We start from the raw sequence: 22,611 nt of genomic DNA, 5'->3' as shown, positions 1-22,611 counted from the left end.
ACACCTTAAGCCCCAACTCCAAGGGCCCTTCCTGGGCGTACGCGCTCAGCGTCGGCGCTCATGGCGTACGCTAGAACCGGTCTGCGCATGCGCACTGCAGGAGACGCCAGCGAACCTCGGCGAGGCGCCGATATCTGTCACTGCTAGATATCTGCGCCAGCGCTAGCGCGAGCGCCGGAAGCTGCTCACCGTCACGTCTCTCATACACCAATGGAAGGACGCGGTTCTCGGCACATCCGGTGCGGCTTTTCGCGCGCTTTTCAATTGCTGTCTACATTCTTGCTTGGTGCCGAGGCTGTTCGCGCCATGTCGCAAAATAAAATGATAAATGAAAGTCTGATCGCCGCAGTAGAAAGGCGGCCGTCGCTCTTGCAGGCGAGCCATAAAAGCCATAAAAATAAGCCAATAAAGGCAGCATTGTGGCTTGAAGTGGAAGCGGAGATTCTGCCAAGCCTGCCAAGCACAGGTAAGCCGATATCTTGCTTGTGACGAGTGCTGATTGAGTGAAATGTGCTCGAAAATGCTTGTGGCAGTCAGACTGTTTTGGCCAGCATCTGCCTGTAAGGTCTGGCAACCACACAGCAGCGTGAGCACAAGCGCGAGCAGCGTGCGGCAGCGCCAGCCAGCGCCTAGTACAATGGAGGTGCGTACTGCTGCCAGCGCCTGTCGTTGCGCGGCGCCAAGAGCGCCGACGCTGAGCGCGTACGCCCAGGAAGTGTCGTTGGAGTTGTGGCTTTAGTCACTCTTTAAGCGAAACCAGTGGAGCGGTAGCTTGAAGAGCAAAGGAAAATTCGGGTGGCACTTTGACAGTCTAAAGTGCGTAGAGGCGAAAGCGTTTTCCGCACCACTTTGACTGCTTCTGTGGCACTGGTGGCGTCGCATGTAATTGAGTGCTAATTAGTAAGTGACGACAAATCACTAACTAATGGTTAATGACTGATCAGTGTCTGAATACTAATTAACTGCTAATTAATGGCGCTTAAGCTTCGCCTTTAGGAGTGGAACACGACAGCGTGTTGTAGCGCTGCCAGGGAGTTCACGGAACGCCATCACCCGTTCGGCGCGATGCCTTGCCCTTTAAACGCTTTTGGAGGAAAGGAAAGGGCGCAGTAATTCTCTGTCATCTCGGTGGACACCTGAACCGCACCGTAGAGGAAGGGAGGAAGTGGGAGTGGAAGAAGAAAGACAAAGTTGGCCCGTAATGAAGAAAATGAAAATTGTATTTGAGGAAAGGAAATTACGCAGTAACTGTCTCACATATCTCGGTGGACACCCATCAAAATTCACGGGGCACTTTTTTGACCTAAAGTGTGGTCACTGATGTGTGGTTAAGATGTTAAGCTTCGCCTCTAAGAGTGGAACGAGATAGCGTCTTGCAACGCTTCCAGGAGTCCATACAACGCCATCGCCCATTCGGTTCTATGCCTCGCTCGTCGGTAAATTGGTTATTGAGGAAAGGAAATGTATCTGTCTCTAATATCTAGGTGGACACCTAAACCTCGCCGGAAGGGAAGGGAGGAGTGGGAGTGAGCGATGACACCGTATTCACTAGACGCACCTTTGTTCTTCCCAAACCATCGAGCTGGCATGGCGGAGTGGATAGCATGCTCGTCTCACACTCCGAAGACCGGGGTTCGATTCCCCAGCTCGACCAATTTCTTAGTCGCGTTTATTTATTTATATGGCCTGACTAGAAAAGTTAATTAGGCTAAGTGAGTAATTAAGCAATTCACTACGCTCAGTCCCACTTACTTGGAGCATCACTATACGATCCCTTCAATTGGTTGCCTGGTTACTAGCCGAAGTACAATTGGCCCCGTTTGAAACTCGCGCACTGTGACGTCTCGACCGTTTCGACCAACTGAAAAGCGTGACATTTCTGTCGACAACTGCTGCTTACAACGATGAGACATTAAAGGCTTTCGCCTTAAAAATTACGAGGAACTTTAGCGGATAGAGTGGTGAAAGGCGAAAGCCTGAGTGCTGCATTCTGCTACGCGATTGTTCACTCCACATTCTGTTGGTGCGTTAATTAACTGCCAATTAATGACGCTTAATCTTTGCCTTTAGGACTGGAACGCGACAGCGTTTTGTAGCGCTGCCAGGGAGTCCACGGAACGCCACCACCCGTTCGGCGCGATGCGTTGCCCTTTGAACGCAACGATTTTTGAGGAAAGGAAATGGCGCTGTAATTCTGTACCATCTCGGTGGACACCTGAACCGCACCATACAGGAAGGGAGGAAGTGGAGTGAAAGAAGAAAGAGGGGTTGCAATGAAGAAAATGAAAATTGTATTTGAGGAGAGGAAATTACCCAGTATCTGTCTCACATATCTCGGTGGACACCAGTCGAAGATTGTATCTGAAGAAAATAAATTGCGCAGTAACTGTCTCACATTCCGGTGGACACCCGTCAAAATTAGCGCGCAGTGACGTCACTACCATTTCAACCAATCTGAAACGCGGACATATCTGCTAACGCGTCGTGGTCACGACAGTATGAGCCATTAAAGGCTCTCGCCTTAAAAAAAGCGCTTAACTACCCTCTTAGAACAGTGGACACCTCAATCGTGTTTTAAGCTACGTGGCGGTAGTGGCAGATGTGTGCTGCATGCGTTGGCATTCACAATATAGTGCCATTTTAAGGAAAAGAAGTGCGCATAACTGACTCCCTGGGTCAGTGGACGCTTCAATCGCGGTTATAGCAACCAGGGGTGATGAGAGAGAGAGAGAGAGATGTGGGCTGTAGGCATTGACAACGTTGTGCCAGAAATGCAGCACTGAAGCCATAGGCCGTCGGGGTTCATAGTGTTCACTGACTTTGGCATTGACAACGTTTTACACTGCGATAATTTTGAAGAAAGGAAGGGCGCATAACTGGCTCCCTGGGTCAACGGTCGCCTGAAGCGCGCGCTTTACGCGGGGGGATAAGAGAGAGATGTGGGCTGCATGCGTTAGCGCTGAAAACGGTAAGCGAACTGAATGGTGACCGGGTACCTGAGGTTGGCACCCTCCGTGTATTGGGCCTGCACATCCAGAACGATGGAAAAAACACCACTACCCTCAAGAAACTCATGCAGGTTGTAGGCGCAATATCGCACCTCATCCGCAGGGTTTCGGGACATCATAGAGCCATGAAGGAGCGCGACCTATGCCGCCTCTTTATTGCCTTTGTCCTCAGCCGTGTGCTGTACACTACCCCATACTTACAACTGTCCAAACATGACATAAACGCTATGGATGCTTTTATTCGCAAGGCATTCAAGGTAGCACTTCATCTTCCCCTCAACACACCCACAGACAGATTACTAGGCCTGGGCCTCTACAACACGATCGGGGAACTGGTGGAGGCCCACCGACATGTCCAATACATCAGGCTCTCACAAACTTCCGCAGGTCGGTATATCCTGTACTCCCTCGGAATCAGAATACCGGCCAACGGCCCAACCCTCCTCGCCATCCCACGACCCCTTCACCGGGAGCTTCTCATCAGGCCGCTCCCGAGGAATATGCACCCGTCCCACCATGAGCAGCGCCGCAGAGCCCGAGCGAAGGCACTCCATCGAGCGCACGGCTCCGAGCCGGACGCCGCATGGGTGGACGCTGCCTGCACGGGTGATGAAGCGACAGCAGCTGTGGTGGACAACTCTATATCCACCCTCCTCAACCTACCTCTCCCTCCAGACACGTCCCCAGAGGCTGCAGAGGAAGCCGCCATTGCACTTGCTATCACTCGCACGGAAGCCCTGTATATTTTAAGTGACTAAAACAGCGATACAAAATTTTGCTCGAGGCCGAGTTCATGTCCCTGCTTTTGACATACTGGACTCGCCCGATGCACCCACGCCCCGCCATGTGGAGCTGATATGGATGCCTGCGCACTCCGGGAATCCCGGAAAACGAGGCCGCCAACCTTTTAGCCCGAGGTTCTTTAAACCGGGCTCAGGTGGCCTCTGATCGGGGATTCACGAAGGAGCGCATGCACTCATTCAGTGAGCTGACCCGGGCATACAGAGCCTCACGCCAGCTCTACCCCCGGCCCCACGCCTCCCTAGATAACAGACACACAACACTATGGCGCCGACTACAGACACACACTCTCCCTTCACCCCTTAACCTAGCCCACTATCATCCCTCCTTCCCCACTCCGGCATGCGCTCTATGCCCAGAACCCTTCGCCTCTTCCCTCCACATCATTTCCCTCTGCCCGGTGGACCCTCCCGCGCGGGACATAGAGAACCTCAAGACCTGGGAGGACTGGAGACCCTGCTGCGCTCGGAGGACCCGGCCGTGCAGACCACCGCCACCGGCCGTGCTGCCAGTGTTATGGACCTTAGGTACATAAACACTTGAGTGCAGTGGGGTTGTGCGGGGACCCTGGGGCGTACCCCGAATTCCTGTGTAAATAAAGTTTTCTCTCTCTCTCTTTCTCTCGCGATCAACTATTAACTGCAACCTGCCAGAGTGGCAGGGTGGTTGTCGACTTCAAAGCGCGTGTATAGACAAACAGGAATTTCTTACCACTTATACGGGAGAACACCCGTTCCTCTCGCTCGCAACGCCTCCTGCAGCTTTGACAACCTCGCGAAATACTTGCACAGACCTCGTCTTTAAGAACCAGGCATTAGTGCAGCAAGTCGAGCATATGTCCATCCATTTCATCGACCACAAAGCTTCCTTCTTGACAATCAGGAACTGCTAGTGGAGTGTTTCTTGAAGGAGGAATACATGTGAAAAATATCAAGTTGTCTGTAATTGTACATACATGTCTCGCTCGAATTCTTTCCCTCGATGTAGCGAACAGCTGAAAAAGCTGATGAGCTGCGCTCAAATTTCGCATTGGGAAGTAACGTAATCGTCGGCAATTTTTTTTAGGGGAAATCAGGAATTGTCTCACAAATTGATGGACACCTGAATACCCCACCGTAAGAAAAGAGAGGTAGGTGGGAGTGAAAAAAATTACCGACGATTACGTTACTTCCTAATGCGAAATTTGAGCGCAGCAAATAAGCTGTTTCACCTTTTCGATAGTGAGTCAACCCCAGCTGCGGAGTTGGTTTCAGGGACAACGCCGCCGATGCCGACACAAACAATATGATACCCTCGCTTCCGCAGCGCTAAGAACCAGGTCTATAGCCGTGGGAAGGTGGTCACGTATTCGTCGACGTGCCGGGGCCTACGTGAAATAACCGGCGCGTCGGCAACTGAAGAGCATCCTATCCGCCACACAAGAACAGGGGGGGGGGGGGACCCTTTCCTCCTCTTTCTGCATGGCGGCGACGGTGTTCTATGCAGTCACGTTATCTTGACTCTCTAGCGGCGTCAGCGGCATCCAGCGGTATCAGTCGGTCGTTATCAGTCGGTCGCTGCTAGCGCTGGGGGGATGAAAGGGGGGCGGAGCTGGTTACGAGGCCGACGCCGACGACGACGCGAAACCCAGGAACGGACGCCAAAGAGCTGCGCTCTAAAATTAGGAGTCACTTTGGCGACTAAAGTGGTGCAAGGCGAAAGCCTTAGTACAGCATTCTGTCACGAATGTGGTTGTGAATGATGAATCAAGTGCTGCCAGCGAATGACGCGCCCGTTGGCTGTCTGCGTGTGTTTCTGATGTGTGGTTAACATGTTAAGCTTCGCTTGTAAGAGTGGAACGCGACAGCGTCTTGCAACGCTGCCAGGGAGTCCACAGAACGCCACAGGACGGTAAATTTATTTTTTGAGGAAAGGAAATGTATCTCTCTCGCTTATCTGGGTGGACACCTGCACCTCGCCGTAAGGGAAAGGGGGAAGATGGGAGTGAACGAAGACACCGTATTAGCTACACGCGCCTTTGTTCATTCCAAACCATTCAGCTGGCATTACGGAGTGGCTAGCGTGCTCGTATCGCACTCCGGAGACCCTGGTTCGATTCCCCAACTCGACCAATTTCGTTCTCGGTTTTATTGATTTATGCGGTCTAACTAGAAAGGTTAATTAGGCTATTTCATATTTATATTATTGCATTTCTATCCATCGTGTTCTGTCATTAACCTGACAATTGTTGGAACTGTCTAGGATGTTCGACACAACGTATATGAAACGAGCAACGTCTTACTGAGTGGGGAAGTGCGTGGTGGTGGAGGGAACGCGGCTTCGTACTTATCTGTTTTTTTTCAGCACCGTCTCCTTGCGCGGACGCTGTTGTCGCTGCGGCGCGCGTCTTTCTTTTCTTTTCTTCTGACCTCTTCATTCTCCTCTATATTAATTAGGCTAATTGATGAATTAAGCAATTAACTAAACTCAGTCCAACTTAGTTGCAGCATCACTATACGATCCCTTTCATTGGTTGCATGGTTACTAGCCAAAGTACAATTGGCCCCATTTGAAATTCGCGCACTGTGACGTAACGAGCATTTCGACCAATTGAAAAGCGTGACATTGGGGGCGGAGCTGGTTACGAGGCCGACGCCGACGACGACGCGAAACCCAGGAACGGACGCCAAAGAGCTGCGCTCTAAGGTGCCGTAATGTAGGAAACGAAAATCGGATTTTAGGAAAGGAAGTTGCAGTAACTGTCGCACACCTCTCGGTGGGCACCCGCAGCCCCGGTTATAGGTCGTCGTTTCGAATTCCTGCTGAAAGCTCTCTTACTTAACTAGTGCGTTTATGCTACTCGAAACGCTGAATGGTTTTACACCACCTGAAACATTCTGCGGCAAACGGTTGGCATGATAGACTTTATTCCAACGCGTGGTGCCGCCAACTACAACTACGACGCCGACGACTTTCCGACTGAACGAGTTAATGACTATGTGTGGGATACCGAAAAGAGCGCCTTGTTTTTCTTGAGAGACGGATGTCCCTTTTTGATCGTGAGTCCAAATAACCTCTTATGTGCCATATAACTAGACAGATAAGAGGTCGCGCTCATATTCTCAAGCACAACATATCGCATTAACAGCTGTCGCTGACTATCACGTGGACACGTGGTGACCATAATGTCATTTGTGGTTGTTTTTTGTTAACCTTAACCCCACAGTAAGAGATATGCGTGTTGTAAGGCATCACACGCGAGCGTGGGGTGCTAGCCTTCGGTCGCAAGGATGCAGGTGAGCAGCGCAAGTAGAAATCAAAACATGGCCGGGGCACTCACGCGTGCTTTAAATCATGGCGCAGGGGCGCGAGTGTGTGGAAGCACTGGTTGAAGCAGCAATCCTGGGCCCGGCAATTTTGGATCTGAGACAAGTTCGTTAGACTGCATGCATTCTGGGTATATGAACTTGGAGGGAAGTGCGCGTCACTCCCGTTCCAGTCGGTTCATTCAAATCTGACAAAAAGAGGTATTGTGAACTTGTGCCTGACATACAGGTACGCTTCATGGAAGTCGTGCGTTAGCTTTCATTGCCAAATAGTCCGGTTTTACAGTTCGGGTTACCCCTTGCACTGGCTTTATCTGTAGCCAAGCAGATAAAAAAGCACTTGAGGTGGGCTAGGTCTGAGCAACAAGACATGCAAAAAGAAGGGTTGAAAGAGGTAGTGCATATACTTATATTCATAACACTTCCCATAACCTAAAAAGAATTTGCCAAAAAGCTGGCGTGAATGCGATCTTTACTGCCCAAAAAAACACGGTTGCAGTATAAAACACCGAAGCCGCTTTGCGGACTGAGCCGAAGGCTCGGTGTATACGTTGCCAGTGACTTGTGGGAAAGAATACAAAAGGCAGGCTGGCAGATGCATGTACGAAAGATTAGAACACAAAGCGAATTTTAAGCAAGCATGCGGAAATCTAGGAATTCAATCCAGACACTTCCCTTGAAAAAGCCAGTGCGCCTTAAGGTGATATAGAATATCTGTGAAACAAAGAGCAGTTTATCCGAGAAATAATCGATAACGAGTCTGCACGACCATTGTATCAGTACCCCGTATGTCGCCTTAAAGGGAAACTGCATAGGTTTTAGAAATCAACGAGCTTAAGAGGGTCGAATGTGTGAAACCTGCAGGTAAAGCATGCGAAGTCTTTTTGGGTAGCACTTGAAATAGTGAAGTAATCGCCGATTAAAATCCGGACGCCATTCCAGCTTTTCCGCAGCGCACAACGCCAAGTGGGGGGCGCATGATGACGTCATCGAAGGTATGGATACATCTCCAACGAACAAACGCGTGCTTTGAAGGAAAAAAACCATCGCCACCGAAGGCGAACCCTGCCGAGAGTTGTTTGGCAGCGTCTAACGCGTCAGGGCAGGGTGTGGCTGACGACAGCGGTAATTTGAAATCATACCTTCCATGACGTCACGCTGAGTTTCCCTGCACTTCTCCGGTGCATTGAGGAGAAGCGCAAAATTCAATCGTCGATTACGTCACTGTTTTAAATGCCAGTGAAAAAACACTTGGCATGCTTTACCTGCAGCCTATAAAGATCTGTATCCTTGAATGTCGCGAAATTCTCAAAAAAGTGTTGCAGTTGCCCTTTAACAAAGAAGGAACCTGACATGTTGAACATCCATTGACCTGTTTGATTACAAAACTTCTTTTGTGATTATAGAGCGCAGGAGCGATTTGCGTGTTACGCATGTGGTTCTCCAGATGTATACCAAGCCGTCTTTCTTAGAAATAAGCTGTGTTGAAAGTCACCGCCTCTCTCCTGTCCCGTTTCCTCGTTCTGCGCTGTTCCATCACATTTCATAACAGCAGTTGTATGTCAAAAAGCGTGCTCAGTATCCATGCGTTGCTCAGCTCCATATGGTAATTGGACACTGTCGTACTGTATCTACAGGGTGTTTCACCTAAGATTTTACACGAATTTTAAAAACACGCATTTCTTTTAGTTAGAGCCCTTTTTTCGGTATAGCATTTTCAGCGATTTTGTACGTCAGAATACAGCTAAGATGTGCTAACTAGCAGGCTGGTTTACTAATATTTAATAGTTAGCTGGTTATTTGTCACGGTTAGGCTCTTTATTTATTGACAGGCGTCTAGCCCACCGAAAGTATTTTCAACACCAGTTTTTCGAATTTCTAAAACGCAGTTTCCATCGGAGCTGTGGCTAAACAATTTTTGGCGATTTCAACCAGTACGTATTGGAGAGGTTGCTTCGACTGCAAGCTTCTGGAATTTGTGCGATGTAGCTAAAATTTGTTGGGCCACAGCGCCGAGTTTAACAGCGTTTTAATGTAAGTGCTATTGAGAGTTACTTATTCTTAACGTTATTATGCCCACGTACTTAAATGTTGAATGTGAAATGTTAAAGTTTGCACATTTGCAGAACTCCATTAGTGTCACTTCTGACAAAAAGGTCACACTGCACGAGCAAGATAAGAAATTGGCGTTATGCCTGGCGAAGCGTTCCTTGTACGGGCTCCCACTCTGTTGTTTTAATATTTTTTAGAGGGCCAATAAAAGGGTAAAAGTATTTGCCTGCTATTGGCTGAACATTTCGTACTGTGGAGTAGTACATCCTTCATGCACAAGCAGTACTCAAGTGCATTTCTATTTAAAAAAGCCTTTCCTCTTTTTTTTTTCTGCGGAAGTTTAGATTCTTGTGAAACCACTGTAGCGGTCTAGTTTGAATGATATTTTTGCCATGGATTTTAAGAATCGCATCAAAACTCCGCCACAGAAAATCAGCGGGTTCAAAGTTGGGCGAGATTACGGTGTAACGCGCTTTGGCGAAAGTCAGTGAAACCCGGTTCGTACAAACAGCGGAAGCTGGGTTCTTCTATGATGCCGGCTCTGGCACAGCTTCTTAAGCATTGTGAGAAAGTGTGTGTGCCGTGTATGCTCGCTGGTTTGCATCATTCTGAAGAAATGCGTGTGCAGCCCACTTTATTATGGCGAAACTAGCTAAGATCGTGGTTATCTCCCCTTTACTCTCACCTCCTTTTCCTTTCCTCCAGCGTCCAGCAGCCGGCCAGAGGAGCGTCCACCTCCAGCCGACTGCTTGGAACAGCGTGGCAGACACCCTTCTCTCATGGTACGAAAATAAAACTGGCCTTGCTAGTGGCGATACTGAGACTTGGAAGGAAGGGAAGGAACGGAAAACTTTATTTACACTAATGGTTTTTCCTGCGGTTTGGGGGCATCTTCAGAGACGTCTTGGTTCTACCCCCAGGAGCCTTCTCTGTCGAAGTCGTCCGCCTCTAATCAGTGGTCGGTTGCCCTCAGTCCAGGGCTCCGCTGGCCATTGCCGCCCGTTGAGCTCGCTGTACCAGACCTTGTTAGTCTTCGCAGCGGTCGCTGGACAGCAGAGTCTCCCACTGCTCCGCACTCGGGTTTTGTATTTTGGGGACCACGTCTATGTTTTGGCAGGCCCATGTGATGTGGTATAGTGTAGGTTTTTCGTCACACCAGGGACATTTGTTCGTGTATATCGTAGGGTGCATTTTGTTTAGTATATGTAGGCTTGGGAAAGAGCCCGTTTGTAATTGTCTCCAAGTGACAGCTTCCTCTCTGCTGAGAGATTTGTGCGGTGGGGGATATCGCATTCTTCTGCCTCTATAGTTTTGTAGTATGGCCGAGTATTCCCTGGGTGCTGGCGCGAGTTCCGCGGTCTCGTCGGAAGCTCGGAAAGTAATGTATCCTCGAGCTATCCTGTCGGCCTCTCGGTTCCCTGCCACCCCTGTGTGCCCCGGTACCCACACAATTTTGTGTCGGATCTTGTCGTTTTGTTCTTCCCGGTTTTTAATTCTGTCGCTCGCTGCGAGGAGTATACGGAGCGCGTGACGACCTATCCTGCCATTCATGTAATTTCGGCAGGCTGTTTGAGAGTCCGTGAGTACTGTTAATGACCGCCCGGTTCTATAGCCCTCCGCCACCGCTAGAGCAACGGCTACTTCCTCGGACTCTGCAGCTGTGCAGCCTCGGAGAGACGCGCTGGTCATTTCGCGTAAAGACGAATCGACCACCGCCGCCACAGCGATTTTGGTATCTCCTCCTCTCCAAGACGCGTCTGTATACACGGTCGTGGCTTGAGGAGCGTATGTTTTCTCGATGAATTCGGCCCTCGCTTCTCTTCTGCCTCGATGGAGGTTGGGTCCATGTTTTTGGTATTGGCGCTACCTTGAGGGTCTTGCGAAGCTCGTCGGGGATTGTTGCCGTCCTCGACATTTCTCGCATCTGCCCGCGGTATCCGAGCCTCTGCAGGAGCGCTCTTCCTGTCGTTGTTTGCAACAGCCTGAGTTTTTGCGACTCAAGCTGCGCCTCTCGTAGCTCCTCAAAGGTGTTGTGTAATCCCAGGGCCATGAGTTTTTCTGTAGACGTGTTGCGTGGTAGTCGGAGCGCTGTCTTATACGCTTTGCGTAGCAGGGCATCCGCTTGTTGTACTTCATTTTTGTTGAGGCACTGGTAGGGTAAGCTGTACGTGATTCGACTAACTACTAGGCTTCTGAAAGAAGCCAACAGCCACAGAAACCAAGGGGCACAGGGGATTTTTAATCTATTTATTTATTTTGTGGTGTTGATCAATTTAGAATATTACTGAATATGTCATCGCTTAAAGCTAATTGATTAGAAAAGCAGAAGAAAAAACAACCACATGCCGCCGGTGGGATCCGAACCCACGACCTCCGAATTACGCGTCCGGTGCTCTACCTCTGAGCTACGGCGACGGCTGTCAAACCTTCTGCTTTCGGGGGTATTTATGTTTTCAAGTAACCTAACCTTGAGAGTGTTCATCAGCGCCATCCACGTTCATAAGCAGCGGACGTAGAACGTCCTGAGTTACCGCAGGTGTGACGTAGAACGTCATCGAACGGAGAGGGTGGAAGCTGTGTGAGAATGGCATCAAGGCTATGCAAACTCAAGGAGGTATGCAAACTTGAGGGAACTCTTCAGCTTAGCTTTAAGAGTATGAGGGGATAGAATTATGGGCCCTTTCAGAGGCCTAGGGACATCATTGCGTGCCACTTCGGAGACTCTTCTTTCTGTTTCTTAGCACTGTTCATTTGTTCACTATTACACAACGCTTACCTACCCTCTAGAGTACAGTTCGATAGCATAAAAGATCCGTCCCGAGCACGTACCCCTCTCTTTTGCGTAGGCTCTGCCAGAATGCTCGTCTATGCGGAATTAGTCGTTCCCTGATTTAGATTGATAGATCGCGGGGAGTTCTCATACCAGTACTGGCGCAGTAGTGCAGAGGTGAAGCGAAATGCCATTGCCCAGGCAAGTGGCTGCTTAAAACACAGCCACCCGACTGGCTTGTGCGGTATAGGCAGCTGTTGACGAGCTCCCGTTAGGCTCATGCGCAACGCAAGGGTTGGTAGGCAGCGCTGCATTGACTTTATTTCAAATAAATTCGGTTCCACTTGCCGCAGCAGTCAGGAGCACATAACTGGGTGTGGAGATTGCCACCTGGCACAATGGCCAGGCCTCCTGTCGTGGTGGGAAGTTTACTCACAATCCGCTAGACAGGTCGCCGCCACCCAAGGCGGGCAGGTTGTGGATATGCCACCAGGTCACGGGACCTGGATGCCAGGTGGCCAGCCTGTTTTTCTCGTGATGCCAGCGCTGCCGACTCCGTGATTTTCGTTGAAATGAACCCTTAACAGTAACGAGCAATGCATTTTTGTGCAGGCTTTTCTTCATCTAATTCTATTAGCAGAGACGAAGGTATTTCTGGGAAAAATGTTTAGACAGCAGCTCTCAAGCGTTCTTTCGTAGGTTGGGGGGACTTCCCCCACTGTCGCCGTCGGCTCGGCCTAACCGGCAGAGCGAGCGGGCAGCACAGCGAGGATGAAGCACGGCGAACTCGGAGCGTAGTGGCGGATAAAAGTAAGGCGATAGCTAAGAAGGCCTGAGGAGGAAAGCGGAGGATGAAGCTACTCCGGTACGGAGGGTGCGCTCCGAGTCGGCGCCAGAGCAGCTTGCGCCGGAGTAGAGCCGCCTCCATTCGGCACTGCGTGTCCGTATGCGGGTGGCCACAGCTCAAATACCGCAGAAGCTGCGATCAAATATCGCATTACCAAGACGTGTAATGGTCGGCCAATTTTTTTTTACCTATGTAAACAACCTTCAAGGGATCTTACACCGAAACTGTTAATGGGTGACTTCTGCCCTGAGCATGACCTGCTGATCAGAAAGACGCGGCCTTGATCCCAGCCGCGGCGGTCGCATTTCAATGAAAGCGAAATACTGGAGACTCGCGTACTGTGGGATGTAGGTGCCTGTTAAAGAACCCCATGTGGTCGAAATTATCCGGAACCCTCCACTACGGCGTCGCATTGCCTGAGTCGCTTTGGTAGGTTAAATCTCACAAAACGAAAACCAAACATCACGTGACCAGTGCGGCTCATATTAACGTGAGATGACGTCAAGTAGTGACGGGTAATGTTGGAATCTCTTCATTTAATTGCAGAACGTCTAGGCACAAACAGATGTGCTGATCAAACACATAATGAAAAATCATCGTGATGATGCAAGTTTTTCGAACAGTGTGTTTCTATTAAACCGACCAAAATTTTCTCGCAGAGCTGGCTTATACTCATATACCGGGTGTTTCACCTAAGACTTTCTGCAATTTTTAAAAATAAGCTAGTTGGATTAGATGCGCGCTTTTTCTGGCATAGCATTGTCAGTGGTGTATTACATCATAATGCAGCTAAGACGTGCTAACTAGCAGGCTTGTTAATCAATATTTAATAGTGAACTTTTAAACTATTACCGTTGGGCTCCTTAATTATTCAGAGGCATGCAGCCCATCGAAAGTAATGTCCATATCCGTTTTTAGAATTTCGAGAACGCGATTATCCTCGGCGCTGTGGCCCAACAAATTTCGCCTACATCGCGCCACAATACATGCGGTTTGAGAAGCTTGCAGGCAAAGCAACCTCTCCAGTGAACCTAACTCGTCGAAATAGCCAAAATTTGTTGGGCCACAGCGCCGAGGATAATCGCGTTCTCGAAATTCTAAAAATGGATATGGACATTACTTACGGTGGGCTACATGCCTCTCAATAATTAAGGAGCCCAACGGTAATAGTTTAAAAGTTAACTATTAAATATTGGTTAACAAGCCTACTAGTTAGCACGTATTAGCTGCATTATGATGCACTACACTACTGACAATGCTATGCCAGAAAAAGCGCGCATCTAATTCAAATAGCTTATTTTTAAAAATTGCAGAAAGTCTTAGGTGAAACACCCTGTATGTTTGAAAATAGGTTTATGGTCAGGAAATGCTATAAGTATGCCGTAATTTATTGCCCCCGTTTTCACGTCTGCTTTTATGTGCAGGGACCTGGAACAAGTAAGTTAGTCAACAAGACCTGCTGCAAACGAACAACCATCGTCATCGTTCTCGTGTTGGCGCTAGCCATATATCATATTGCGTATCCCCTACATCTTTCAATACAGCCATTCAAATCTTCGATTAAATGTGGCAGTGACTTAGCGGAGACGGAGCCGAGGCCATGCGCCAACGAGAGATGCAAGTTTCTGACCGGCGAGCTTAATCGCTCAGTGGCACGTGATTATGATCCTTGTGAGGACTTTTACAGCTACGTGTGCGCTGGCTGGCAGGAAGCGCATTCTGGGCAACGAACCAGCGTGTTTGAGCAAGAAGCCGAAAGTATCGACTCTGCCGTGGTTGCGATCCTACGGGATAAGTTCGTTCCCGCGGAAGGTCAAACGGCTGTAGAGAAAGCCGCTGGACTTTTCCAGTCATGTTTAGCACTTTCCTGCGAAGACTGTCAATCCCTTCAAGACCCCAGCAGAGACATCTTGGACTTCCTGGAAAGTCTCGGCTCATCGTTCCAGCCCAAGTCAGATGTTCCGCTGGTTTACTTGATGCTTGACCTCGCCTTGAACTACCACATTCCAACGCTGTTTGATACAACCATTGGCGCTTTTTCAATCAAGCCCGACAGAGCTGAAGTGATTTTCAGCTTGCCAAAATACTTCGCGGGGAAGATATCGGTGACCGAAGAGTTTGTAAGGGAACACTTGCAGTGGCTCGGCGTCGAGAAGCAGCAGTTGCGGGAGCTCGTGGAAGTGATAAAACCTCTCTACGGGTTTCTATTCAAGCTCAGAGACAATGTCGTCGAAGACGACGCTCCACAGGGTGAAAACTCTGCGCACTCCACGCTGAAGGAAAAGATCGCGTTCAAGGATGGAGACACTTGGAACAACTACATGAGGAACCTCACAGACAGCCTGCTACCAGGGGAGCACTACGTAGCGTTCAAGACCAGGCAGCTGGAAACCTTCCTCATGAAAGTATTCCAGAAGATCGACCCGGATCATCTGCGCATGTGGATAGGCTTCGACGTGTCCCGACAGCTCAGGCAGGTAGTTCAGCCAGCTGATTCCAATTCCTTCATCGAAAATCGCCGTCTACCCCGCTGGAAACTGCACTGCTTGAAGCGTATCTCGCACGTGATGCGCGGAGCCGCTTATGCTGCGTACTATCACACTGCCGTACACAACGAAACAGTACTGAAGGCGGAAGAAATGGTTTGCCGTATCGCCGAATCCTTGAAGGTTCATATATTGAAAGCAGATTGGCTATACGCTGCGAAAGCAAGTGTTATTCGTAAGCTCGAAAGCCTAAAAAAGGTAATTGGCTACCCTGAAAACGCAGAATATGGAAGCGCACTCGACGATTTCTACTCCCCCGTCAACGTTGGAACGTCTTTTGTAAAAAATTGGCTTAGCGCGTCGCGCTCTAAAGCAAGGAAGTCGCTGAAGTGCGTGCCTTCACCGCTCCCGATGAGCACAATTGATGATGCGTGGCAGTCAAATGCCTTTTACTATTCAAATGTGAACGCGATGGTACTGGGCCTTGGACTACTTTTGCCGCCCTTCTTTGACACAATCCCTGCCGCTGATTACGCGTCGGCGGGGCATCTCGCCGCCCACGAGATGATGCATGCTTTTGACGTTTACAACTGGCAACGCAATGGCGGGAATAAATGGGGAGCTTGGTGGTCCGAATACGTGAACACTGAATACAAGAGGCGTGTCATGCACATTCGCAGTTTGTACTGGCCTATGGAGCAACACTCCCACCAGCTGAGTGACGAAGTAGACTCCGAGGCTATTGCCGATTTTATAGGGTTGCCTGCAACGTACAAGGCCTACCTCACGGCTCCTGGATCGCCAGCAGGGCTACAGGACATGCCTGGAGTCACCAGTGAGCAGCTGTTCTTCATCTCGTTTTGTTATAAGTGGTGCGCCAACTGGCGTGCCACTGAGCAGTACCCCGAGTTCAGCCTCAGATGCAATGTACCGATCCAGAACATGGCGGAGTTTTCGGCTGCTTACAAATGTCCTGTGGGCTCACCGATGAATCCGGTGGAAAAGTTCACCTTCTGGTGAATTGCATGTGCGATGCTGCTGACAACTGTGTGATGTAGGCTAGGGTAGTGAAGACGATACAAATTGAAGTAAGAAAGCTTGCCTGCTGACCTTAAACGGACACTAAAGCGGAATGCTTAGTCAAGCTCGACTAACAAGATGACCAAATGTGTCGTTTTACGCACAACTACACTTCTATAAGCCAGAAAATTGCATTAAAAAGTACACTTAGCGCCGCCTTACGCTTGTTCGTGCAACTGAAAATGTGTCGTACCTACAGCGCTTTCTCTCGGAACGCTCTTTGGCTTTCAATGGGCAATTAGCGACAAAATATGAGCACAGCTGTGCATCAAGCTCAGAGCTGCGATACAGATGCGATATGCAGCTAAACTCATATTAACGGTATCCGCGCTTCGACGAGAAAACCGTTCAACTTGCTCAGGCAGGTTTGTCAAGATTATGCGCGGATTCCCTGCCGACAGCCATGGCTGGCCGCCGGCAGACTACAGTTGGGCGGAACGTACCCTGATTCTTTCCCGCTTAGAAAGCGCAGGAAGCAATTCACGAAGTGGATGTCCTATCGACCGCGGCATCGTCAGTCATAACCGCCATCTGCGAACACATACTAATTGCGTAGTCACCAATGAAGTGATAATCGACAGCATGGCGTGCCACTAGAGGAGCAAGGCGTGTGAAATTTTTAACTGAGATGCGGTGCTGACTGAAATATGTTCGAAGACGACTGCTGCCCCCGATCTTTTGAGGATACCTCGATGCAAGCGTTTACACTTCGCGGCAGCACAAAACACAACGAAGGCCAGACGCTGGCATCGTCCTCGCCGATCTATACATGGATGAGAGCGATCAGCAGTTTATTCTGCAGTCTCTGGTTGCCCTAGAGAACTTCACGTGGTTTCTTTTTTTCGTATGTGCACAGTCTATTTCTACCGTGTCCTTGCGTTGCAAGGAGATAGCCGCATACGATGCAGCGTGGGACATCACGGAAGGGCTTAGGCGTTGTTAGGAACGGGGACAGCATGTCTTGCCTGCAATACAAGCATCCAGCACATTTGGTTCTCTTGTGTGGTTCTGCCCAATTCCTTTCTACTAGATGACGATTAGTACTAGGCCTACCATGATGGACCTCCTCGAGACGGCCCAATTGTCATCTCGCCCCAGTCAACGTGCATTGTCACGTCGGTGTGCGGCTGTCTTCAAACAAAAGAACTACCGGCCGAAGTTGGAGCAAAAAAGGGCCAAATTTCCAGTGTCTTCTCACAAGCTTAACGCCGCCGGCATCAGCAGGCGAGCGGTATCATCCCTAGTTCTCGCAGCCATGTATGGAGACTAACGTTCTATTTCCAGCAATGCCCCTCCGGAATGCCTGCCTCTCATGTTGGGGGTTAGAAAGCCTTGGTGTTGGCAAAACGTGTCGACCACAAGCTGACCATGAACCAACACGTACTGACCTACCACAGCCTACGCCACTTCAACGCCATCCCCCTCTCCCGCAGGCTCAACACTTGGCAGGGGGCGTGTTTATAAGTGCGGGGGTGTCAGACTGTGTGCCAAACGTGAACGTGACAGGTCACTCTGTCCTCGGTGAGGCGATCCTCCATCTTGAGATTTAGGAAAAGAGAGCCCTATAAAACACGGGAACGAGTGGAGCCGAGAGACTCTCCCGTTTGCTGTGACGTTGTACAAAATGCCAATAAGCCCACTCTTAATCTTTCGCCCATTACCCAACTAATTCACTCGACGGAGGTCCTGTCCTGGTGGAAGAGGCGTCTACTTGACCGAGGTTTCGTGCTGCCGCCACTCCGAACCCCATCTATAACCACTGGTTGGCAGTACTTGGGATGGACCATGCGCCATCGTACTTCCTCTACGGGTAAGCGTTTGATTTTGCTTTGGATCTACCAGGCTTCAAATTCTAGGTTAATGATTTGAGCTGCTGGTTAATCTGGTGTTGGTATGCCTGTAGTACGGAGATAGCTGTTTAAAATCAACATAACCCAGCAAGGCCAACACTTAAAAACAGCAAACACAGTACTGACGAGGTTATCGAGGTCAGAACTGTCGTTATTGTGCGAGGCGTTGGGAGCCGCGACACCACAAGGTAATGGGAGAGAAAATGTTCAACCGGTACGATAGTCCAAGGAAAGTTGCAGAATACAATGCTATGTTGAAGACCATTGGTGGTAACGCTGAGAGAAAGCATTCAAAGGCGTCTACAATACACAAGTGCCAGGATATCACTCTGAGGGCGGTAGGAGTGGCAACCGAGGCTGTTGGCAGGTATTGAGAGTGAAGCTCTTTCAGTATAGTTGGCACAGGCGTCGAAACTACACGGCCGCAAAAAGGGAGATTTCCCCTAAGTAACTAAAGAGACCGTCGCCCAGTTAGGCAGTCCCAGACCTGTGATTGAGAGTCCATACATAGATTTTAGCCTGCACGGCTAAAAGAGTAGCCTCGCGCGCTGATCACAGTTCTATGTCCAGCGCCGGCTCTTTGCGTCCGCTACCAAGTCTTTCTGAGCGCATCGAGGAGACCGAGGGGCGCGGAGATTACATGTATTAGAGAGGGCTTTAAAAAGAAAAAAAGATAAAAGTGCCCTACCCGCACCGCGGAGATGACAGTGGGGGTCAGCAATGGGTTTTTTTCACTTGAAGTTTCTCATGACTTAAAAGCAGTACAAATAGTCAGGCTTCACCTCCCGTTTAGCCATTCGAATCAGCTGCTTTTTCTTTCTGATTTTCGAGTGTGAAAACGTGCAGAGAGACTTTTTTTTTGGGGGGGGGGGGGGGGGGGGGGGGGGGCTGAAGATTTGAAATTGACCAGTTGTTAGTATTTTCTTATAAATACGACAATGGTTACTGTGCCATTAAGGTAGAGATGATAGGTGTCAATATCCCTCGCTACCAAATGAAAATGCTCTGGGAGTGCAGCTAAGGCTCGCGTAGACGAGGCATTTTTTCCTTAATTAGAACCGTTCGCGATAAACGTTTTTATTATTAAATTTTTGCACAGACATCCTTTTTGTATTTTTAGCGGAAATTGGACGTGAGATTTGGTTGAGGTATGAAGTCAAGGTGAGATGTGTTGCTTTCGTTGCACGGTTTTACATGACTTGCGAACGGAAAGTACGAAATTTGTGCATTTTAAAGCGGTCGGAACAGATTTATTTTCAGGAAATGCCATGAGGTGCGAATCTGCACGGTAGTTAGGTGAATGTTTATGGACTGCGCTTTCAAGGGCACGAAGATTGCAATGAGCAGAAGATTTTTTTTTTTGTGTTTGAGTGGCATTTGATTAGAAAGCGTGCAACCTGATGCGCTTTTGCGCTCGAGCCGCCTCATTTTCGAACAGCAAAGCTTCTTCGCCAATTGCTCAAAGAATTTTTGAACATTAGAAAAATTATAACTGAGGTTTTAGGACATTCTGATGGTACAAAGGTGGCGTCAACTTTTCTGTGAAATGAATTTTAGTAGTTATTTTGTAGGCTTTGCGAAACACCCTATTTTTGCACGGGTCACTCTGATACAAAACTGATGCAAAACAGAGGGTTCAGCATTCAGGAGGCTGTTGTTTTTTATATAAGGAACCTTGTTGGGTCTCGTGTGAATACCGAGGGCTTGAGCATGGAGCAGTGCTTTGTTTCGTGGGACATCCCACCTGTGTTTTTCTTTGTTGGTGGTTTGAGGCTTTGTGTTTTGTGTTTGGAGTTGATTTTGCAAGCCAGGATGTAAACTTGGACGCAGGCACATCTCGTCGTGCCCAGCGGTCGGGGACGCTGGCCATTCGAGATTTTCTGGACCGCGGACTAGCTGTTAGGGACGGCGACAGCAAGACCGGCCTGAAAGCAGCCAACACACCTGTTTCTCTTGGGTTTTTCCGAGCACCCCCTGTCTACTCGATGGCTGCTCCCAGGCATGTCATCTTGGACCATCAGGAGTGGGCCCAGTTGTCATCTGGCTCCAATCACCATGCTTTTCCGCGCCGGTGTGCGGCCGTCTTCGACCCAGAAGAGCGACAGGGTGAACTTGGAACAGAGCATGAAAGTGCCCAATATCCGGTGTCTCCTCACGTGTCGAGCACCGGCGCGGCGAGCAGGCAGGTGGTATCGTCTCCACTTGCCACGACCCCTGCTGGAGACAAAGGTCCTGTTTCCGGTGGTTCCCCACCGGCGTGCCTGCCTCAGGCGTAGGGGGTTAGGAAGCACATCTGTCAGCAAACGCGTGTCGACCAACAGCTGACCATGAAACGACGCGTGCTGGCCTACCACAGCCTAAGCTACTTCAACGCAATCCTGATCTCCCCATGCTGAACACGTGACGCGGGGTGTGTCAATAAGAGCGAAGATGTGAGATCGTGTGCCAAACGTGAGCGTGAGAGGCCGCCAGCTCATTCGCGAGGCTGTTGTACATCTAGGAATTTAGAAAATGCTGCCCTATAAAACTCTGCAAGGAGTGCAGCTGAGACTCTCCTGTTTGCTCATGACGTTGTACAAAATGTAAATAAACGAACTCTTCATCTATCGCCCCCCGAAAGGGCATCTGATGCATGCAGATGTTGGTAAGTTGCGACACCATGCGTTCCTGATGCATCTGCAGGTACATTCCCGCGGGGGAATGATAGTGGGCAGTGCGCCACCACGGACCCGAGCACCCGCGCTTAGCCGTGCGTGGTATCAGCGTGTCCGGGAAAACCGGGATCCTCGTGGTTGAGCCGATGCCGAACGCTTGGACCTTTAAGGCCCCTCGGCGGAGGCTTCCTGTAGACGGCACCTCAGGCCTGACCCGACTAGGAAAAATCGGCTGTCGCCTTTTCCTATCCTCCCCTCAGTCTTTCATTTTACTACCTCTTTGTTACAACTCTCCTGTCTCCTCCTTCCTTCCCAGTGTTTTCACTTTTCATAGGCGGTTAGGGTTAACCCTAGTGGCAAAACAACCTGTGTTACGCCATATTTGGTTATATTTGCGGTGCACAGCTGGCGTCGGCAGGACTTGCTTACAACTTTCTGCCCCGTCCCCGTGTTGGGCTCCGTGGTGGGCGGCTGCCACCGCAGCCGAATAACAATTTTTTTATGGATTCCTTTTTTCCAACAAATGATCGCCCTCGGAAATGAGGGCGGACCGATGCCACTGCGCAGTTCCTGCAAAAAAAAAAATCTTCCCCGGATACTACGTTGTACATAGTGAGGCAGCAGAAAAACCAGCAAGAATCATCTCTCCATTCATTGTTCCTAAATCTCTCACAGTATCTTCGGGCCTTAGGTGCAAAGATTTGAAGATGGCCAATGGCGACCTACAGCTCCAGTTCAAAGACAAAGCACTGTATTCCAAGCTCTCAAACATAATAACCTTTGGAGAAATACCGGTTTCCGTTAGTGCATAGATCCCTGAACACTGTCAAAGGCGTGATTTTAGAACAAGATTTTCTCTCCCTTACTGAGGCAGAAATGCTGGAGAGTCTTAAAGACCAGAATCTCACTGTTGTCCAGTGCATAAAGATCAGCAAAGGTTACAGGGCAACACCAACAAAATACTTTGTTCTCACTTTCTCCTCCAGACAACTCCCCGATACCATAGAAGTAGGTTATATGAAAATAGCAGTCAGACCATACATCCCCAATCCTCGCCGATGTTTCAAGTGACAGAGATTTTGCCATAGATCCCAGAGTTGTCGTGGCCGCAAAACCTGTGCCGAATGTCCATCTGATGAACATGAATCCGACGTCTGCAACGCAGTTCCAAAGTGCGCTAACTGTTATGGGAACCACCCCGCGTATTCTCGGTCATGCCCATCCTGGAAGAAATAGAAAGAAATAACCATTAAAACCAAAGAAAACAGAACATTCCAGGAAGCACGGAAAATATTTGCGCAAAGCCAGGGAACATTCTTGTGTGCAGGAAGTAGTGTGAAGTAATATCATCGTTCGTGAGGAGCGCCTCGCGCGCATCCATTCCCGGCGGGGGCGGGCTTGCTCGCTTGGTCGAATCGGGAGCCATATAATTAGCCGCCTAATTGGCAGGATGGGCCGCGTGAGCGGGCACCCAGATTATTTGGATGGGGCGATAGGGGACGGTGTCTGCAAGCAAGCATACCACCCTCATCACTCGACACACAAGCACAGTACGCCGCCGCGGTGGCTCAGTGGCTGTGGCGCTCCTCTGCTGACCCGAAAGACCCGGGTTCGATCCCGGCCGCGGCGGTTGAATTTCTTTGGAGGAGAAATTCTAGAGGCCTGTGTACTGCGCGATGTCAGTGCACGTTAAGGAACCCCAGGTGGTCGATATTTCCGGAGCCCTCCACTACGGCGTCTCCCATAGCCTTAGTCGCT

General features: G+C 49.6%; 2 protein-coding genes across 2 annotated transcripts in view; both read left to right on the top strand.

The window, feature by feature from the left end:
* The window catches only part of LOC149360448 (membrane metallo-endopeptidase-like 1), a 32,790-nt gene extending 16,306 nt beyond the window's left edge, over positions 1–16,484 (top strand). Inside the window, exon 2 of the mRNA XM_089572315.1 lies at positions 14,208–16,484. Coding sequence (XP_089428441.1) covers positions 14,208–16,289 — 2,082 coding nt within the window. The 3' untranslated portion in view covers positions 16,290–16,484. The remainder of the gene's footprint in view (positions 1–14,207) is intronic.
* On the top strand, positions 16,477–20,754 carry LOC149360447 (uncharacterized). Its single transcript, XM_089572316.1, has 2 exons — positions 16,477–18,159; positions 20,030–20,754. The coding sequence occupies exons 1-2, from the start codon at positions 18,135–18,137 to the stop codon at positions 20,473–20,475; spliced, it is 471 nt and encodes a 156-aa protein (XP_089428442.1). The 5' UTR covers positions 16,477–18,134; the 3' UTR covers positions 20,476–20,754.
* Positions 20,755–22,611: the final 1,857 nt, after the last annotated feature.

Source organism: Amblyomma mixtum, chromosome 2, assembly GCF_055824585.1.
Source record: "Amblyomma mixtum isolate Tamu chromosome 2, ASM5582458v1, whole genome shotgun sequence".
NCBI classification, from domain to species: Eukaryota; Metazoa; Arthropoda; class Arachnida; order Ixodida; family Ixodidae; genus Amblyomma; species Amblyomma mixtum.
Note: the sequence above shows the minus strand (reverse complement) of the source record. Positions and strands in the feature narration are given on the sequence as shown.

Coding starts and splice junctions, on each gene's coding strand:
- LOC149360447 (XM_089572316.1), top strand. CDS start 18,135: ATGCGCCATCGTACTTCCTCTACGG. Junction 18,160..20,029: donor CCATCGTACTTCCTCTACGG/GTAAGCGTTTGA, acceptor ACTTGGACGCAG/GCACATCTCGTCGTGCCCAG.